This window comes from Eublepharis macularius, chromosome 3 (genome assembly GCF_028583425.1).
Source record: "Eublepharis macularius isolate TG4126 chromosome 3, MPM_Emac_v1.0, whole genome shotgun sequence".
Taxonomy (NCBI): Eukaryota; Metazoa; Chordata; class Lepidosauria; order Squamata; family Eublepharidae; genus Eublepharis; species Eublepharis macularius.
This window is the reverse complement of record NC_072792.1, coordinates 171,803,458-171,809,457: the sequence shown is the minus strand read 5'-3', so window position 1 is coordinate 171,809,457 and position 6,000 is coordinate 171,803,458. Positions and strand designations below refer to the sequence as shown.

Genomic DNA, 6,000 nt, shown 5'->3' with positions numbered 1-6,000 from the left:
CATATCTCGGGATGTGACATAGATTAGAAGAGCACTGAGCATTTCTGTATCTCTGTGGCCTTCTCCACTTTGACCGTGTCCCACTTTCATGTCTCCCTCTTCCCCAGAGACTGGGAACCCTGGCTCCACCTCGGCCACCCTCCCATGAATATAAATGTCATGGATGAGCAATTTTATCCAGTCCTACACTCTACTATCCAGTAGTGAAAACAGATACCTGATAGCTATAAAATTATCCAAGGGTAGGGATCAATTGATATTGTTCCATGTCACTTCAGGTTGTCCCCGACTATCTTTTATTGACATGGCTTCTAAAGTCAACAGGTTGAGAGCTCCTTTCATGTTCACAAGGGAAGTGACTGTTGTCTCTCTGCAGGATCGTAGCAGTGCTGAGGCAGGTTCCCTTCCAGCCACTGACCTTTTATGTAAGTACTGAAGGGCTTCTCTGTACAGAAATTTCCCTCCGTCCCTGAATCCAGTCAGTAGATTCCCCGATAGGCAGCACTCTTCCTCTGCGGCAGAATCCCCCTAACCACAATGTTACAATGGGGCAGGCTTTTCATTTCAATACAAAACAGAATTAAAGCTGGGTTAGCTGGAAACTGCATTTCTGATGAAAGTCCACCGGAGGGAGGGACCAATATCCCTTTAAATATTCATTAAGGAAAGGCCCATTTCTTTTGGCAAAGGTGATCTACCTTCTGTGTCCCTCTCATTTCTTTTGTTCCAGAAACATCCTTTAGGACGTGAGAATATTGAAGGACTGGATATATTTGCATATTCCTGGTGGAAGTTTATGAATGATCCAGCTGCACCACCACACTGGCTTGTGCAATTCCCAATGGTCAAGGTAATCCTCACATTTTATAGGTGCTACTGCACTGTTTCTCTTTTCTACTTCTTCCATCTAGGCGACCTCTACATAAGCATCATCTGCTCCTCATGAGGAAGCTATTCTCTCATTTTGTCTCTGCAGGCCACCGTGAGAGCCATGGACACGATCACACACTACGTAATGAAAACAATGAAGAAAAACATCACACGGTTCACACTGACAGGTATTTCCATGGTAAGTAGGAGGGCCTTACTGAGCACGTTGTTCATTCTCTCTTGGCTGTATTGCTGCTTGTATGTGCATCATCCCTCCCAAGCGCCATGCTCTGAGATTCAAGTAGTTGCTGTGTAAACTGTTTCTCTTCTCCCCTCCACCCTTTAATTTTTACTCCGTCTGCTTTCTCCACCCTGCAGGATGGATGGATCACTTGGCTGACTGCAGCAGTCGACAGCAGAGTTGATGCAATTATTCCCATTGGCATGGATTTTCTCAACCTCACAGAGGTGACATTCAACTTTCAGTCAAGTATTCCCATGAAGCACATATATACAAATTTCAGCTTAATGACAAGTAGCAAGAAGCAGCACTTAAACCTTCATAAAATTGTTTGTGTCCATTAAAAAAATATAAAGCAAATCTTTGGTCACATTCATGTTCTCACTGCTCTTCCATGGCTGTCCCACACTTTCCCCCTCACTATCTTCTCCAAAAAGCTGTTTTCCATATTTGATTGTATGACAGTGCAGTTGTACGGTCTAAGTCCATTTCAGTCATTTCAGTCTATTTCAGTGGATTGCACAATCTATTATCTTGGGTATTCTGCGAAAAGTAATACTGTTCATCTCACAAGTATTTTCCCCTTACACATTTTGCACACCAAACCTGAGCATGTTTGTGTTAACTGAGTTTTCTAAATCAGATCACCGATTTTTTCTCATGCTTGCACATTGGCAGCACAATGAGTGGCCACTGATTAATTAATGCCACTGAGTGTTCCTGTGACTAGGCAGCATGTGAAATGTAGCTGAATTCAAATCATTAGGGGTGTGTAATCTGCCTGGATTTTTGCAGAATCAGTATATCAAAACTTCTCGAACCAAATCAGAGAATCCTGGATCTAGGAAACCAGATCTAGACTCTTGGATAAATCTGGGTAAATCTGGGAAATGTTGCCTCAGCCTCTGGTTAACTCCTTCCTGGGCTTCTTCCACTTTTTTTCCAAGCAGGGAGGGGAAGGAGGGAGAGGGGAAGTGAGGCAGAGGCAGGAGGAGTGAGGCAGGGAGGGGGGAAATGAGTGGCTGACCAGTGTAGGAGGTCTGCTTGGCTCCTGTGAGTTACTCGGGGCTAAGTTGCAACAGTGCCCCTTGCTTCAATATGGTTCGGGTGGAATTCTCTATTGTGACATGATTCTTTGGTTTGATGTTGGTCCTCTTGATTCATTTTGTTTCTGGGAGAATTCCATCCATTTCCTCCTTCAGTTTAGTAATGTAGGGCTTCCTATGGTATTTGGGAGTCTTTCTTTGGCCACTTCCAGTCTTGACCCTGTGTCTTTTTGCCTCAGAGCCTCCTTGGAAATGTTTCCTTTTTAGGAAATACTGGAAAGTGTCTGGAGGGCACCTTCTTCAGGGGCCCATAGAATTGGACCCCAGGGTCCAATCTTCCTGAAACTTGTAGGGTCATTAGAGGACAGTCTGGAATTGGTTCCCAAAAAAATTTGATGGAGTCCTTTTGAAAAATTTCACCCCCATATCCCATAGAGCTTCCAGATAATTTCCCCCTTAGGGAATAATGACCAAATAAATCTGGGATTCTCTGATCTGTCTTAACTGAACCAGAGAATCTTTGCCAGATTTCAGAAATACCCAATATGGGGAGGAGGGGGGAGAATCCCTGAAACATGGATGCAGGTTTCCCAGATTTGTTGAGGGGGTTGTACACACCCCTGCAAATTATTTTTCTCTTCCCATCAGTGACTCTGAATTGCTGTAAATTTTGTGCAAGCTGTTATTTTGTGACTGGCCCCAACCATTGAGCCACTATTTTCTAACTATTTCTGCCAACCAAGCTGCCATTTTGTGACTGATAGCTCCCCACTGTTATTGAAAAAGGTTATGTTCCTTCCAGAAATATTGTCTGCCTTCTCCTAGGACAGGTGCCCAACTCTCATAATTCCAATTTTGTGCAGAGTTTCCACCACCAATACCGAGCATATTGTGGCTGGTCTTATAGGCTAAGAGCCTTCTATGAGATGAATATAACCCAAGAGTTGGACCACCCCCGTTTCAGTCTTCTGGCTTCTCATTTGGACCCACTGGGTGAGCAAATGCTATCCTTGTCAATAAGCACAGTGGGAGGGAGAGTGCAGTGGGAGAACGAATTTTAAAAGCGCTGGTTGAAATCCATCTGTGATGGAAAGAGCAGCACTTCTCCTGTGTATTGCAGTGGCTCTTTCCATTCTTCTCAACAGATTTTAGGCTCAGAGTGGGACTTTCATGCACCTGCCATGATAATAACCTTTGCATTTTCCCTTTCCAGCATACAATGAGCGGTTCACAAACGTATCCAAGTTCATAATCCTTGCTCCGGGGGATGAAGTCTCCATGCCTGACAACTCCCGTTATTACTTTCCCTACCTAGAAGGAGAGAAGCATCTCCAGTGAGTCTGTACTCCAAAAGTGAATTTTACCTTCTGACGGCCAACATTTTTTCTTATTCCCCATGGAGAAGGAGAATGGGAAATTTCTCCACAAAGCAGAAGCATTGTCACTGGTTTTGGTTCAATATTAATTTTTAAGGAAGCAGCATATTTAAGATGGTGCCCAGCAAGTCCATTTATGATGTCAATTAATCCACCCACATAAAAGCAATACCTCTGGTGTGCTAGTGTAGTTCACTGAAGATTTTAGCCCAATTAAAACTTCCTGTGTGGAATTTGTGTTGGCAATTCTGTGTTCAGAAAGGAATAATTGGGCAAATGGAAGCCCAATTCATATTGGGATTGGAGGGAGAGGGTTTTAAGCCCCTACTCTGCCTGCGTGTGATTTTCCTTAGAGACATGCCTGGGGAACTGTTATTGGCCCTGTTAGATAAACCTATGTGTACCAATGTACCACATATAGGTTTCCTAATGGGGCCAGTAGAATCTCCCTAGATCTTTTTAATTTGGGGAAATGGTAGGGGGAGGATTATGTTCCAATGCACCACAGTACTGATCCCCAGTATGGCCCACGCATAACTGGAAATTAAGGTCTAAGCAAGGTCATGCCTGCTGGCAGTTCAGGGGGACTTTGCAACACATGAAGAAGCTCTACCAGTTGGCCAGAACTATAGGTACTGAAACTGGGAGGGAGTAAGAATGAGAAAAGATTGCACAACCATGTTAAAATGGATTTATTCTTCCCCTCTCCCTCTGACTGCTCTTGTGATTGGAATATGATCTATTAATATTCCAATGAGCAGTGCAATGGGGATTGGCACTTTGGGTCTTATGCAGCCCACATTTTTCTCCTCTCATTTGAAGTTACCATGAACACTGATAAAAAGCACTTTTATTTTCCAAAGCTAGCTCAGGAGGGGTTCCTGTTTGTTGTTATCCACCAGTGTTGCAGAACATTCCATTCTTAATAGAAAATATCTTTTATTTCATACAAAGGTTTAATTGGGATTTAAAAAAAACATTTATTTTTGTGTGGCAACTCATGGTATGCTTTTCCGAGGAGTCATGAGAAGTTCAAACCCCAAACCCTTACTTTCTGGACAAAAAGTTTGTGCATGAATCTCTGCAATCAGGGTGTTTCACAGTATTCTTCCTTTTCCTTTCCAGCATCATCCCAAATATTGATTGCAGATTTCAGGGTTCATCAACGTTATTAAATCCAATCCTCGTTTTCTATAGACGGATTAGATCTAATCATAAACGTCCCTCAGTCTCTTGGCAGAAAACAATGGTAAGAAAAGGGTACATACCCTGATAGTCATCCCATGAAAGGAGTAGACAGGAATCAGCAACTTGCTTTGTAATTTCCATCTGATGCTCCCATTTCGGTGCTATTGGGAAGTGATGTTTGAAGTTGTCTCTTTGTCATCAATACGCGGATGACACCCAACTTTTTCTGTTGATGGACGGCCAGCCAGACACGGCCCCAGACAATCTGGCCAGAGCTTTGGAGGCTGTGACGGCATGGTTGAAACAGAGCAGGCTGAAATTGAACCCAGTGAAGACGGAGGTCCTGCAGCTGGGACAGGGGCTGCCAGATGTTGGGATCCAGCTCCCTGCCCTGGATGGGACACCACTGGTTGCCAGTGGTAAAGAGTCTGGGTGTGCTCCTGGATGCCTCCCTATTGATGGAGGCCCAGGTCACGGCAGTTGCCAAGTCTGCATTTTTCCATCTTCGTCAAATCAGGCAACTTGCCCCCTACCTGACACCCCAGGACCTGGCTACAGTGATCCATGCAACGGTCACCTCCAGGCTAGATTACTGTAACTCACTCTACGCTGGGCTACCCCTGGGCCTGATCCGGAAACTATAACTGGTCCAGAATGCGGCAGCACGGGTCCTGACTGGTACACCTTACCAGTCACACATCACACCTGTCCTGTGCCAGCTGCACTGGCTTCCGGTTGAATTCTGAATCAGGTTCAAAGTGTTGGTTCCTACCTTTAAAGCCCTGAGTGGGTTGGGACCGGCATATCTTCGGGACCGCCTCTCCCTGTACGTTCCACGGAGATCGCTCCGATCAGCGAATAAATATTTACTTGTGGTCCCCGGCCCTAAGGAAGCCCGCCTCGCTTCAACCAGGGCCAGGGCCTTTTCAGTCCTGGCCCCAGCCTGGTGGAACGCCCTGTCAATGGAAACCCGGGCCCAGCAGGACATATTATCGTTCCGCCGGGCCTGTAAGACAGAGCTGTTCCGCCAGGCATTTGGTGATTGAAGGGGGTGGTGCCATGTCGGCCTCCCACCTTTGGGGTGGGGAAGGTTCTCCCCACCACTGCACCTTGTTAATTTGTTTTATTATTTGTATATTGATTTTAGTTTTTGTTTTTATCGATTTTAACTGTTCACCGCCCAGAGCCCCTGGGGATGGGCGGTATATAAATTGAATAAATAAATAAATAAATAAATAAATAAATAAATAAAATTTTCCACCCTCCCTACCTGTGCTGG

At 44.9% G+C, this 6,000-nt stretch overlaps 1 protein-coding gene across 1 annotated transcript in view; it reads left to right on the top strand.

Moving 5' to 3' along the window:
- The first annotated feature begins 304 nt into the window (after window positions 1–304).
- LOC129326319 (autocrine proliferation repressor protein A-like) overlaps window positions 305–6,000 on the top strand; it is a 48,990-nt gene continuing 43,294 nt past the window's right edge. The window contains exons 1-3 of the mRNA XM_054974473.1: window positions 305–425; window positions 977–1,069; window positions 3,371–3,491. Of these exons, the coding sequence (XP_054830448.1) occupies window positions 305–425; window positions 977–1,069; window positions 3,371–3,491 (335 nt within the window). The remainder of the gene's footprint in view (window positions 426–976; window positions 1,070–3,370; window positions 3,492–6,000) is intronic.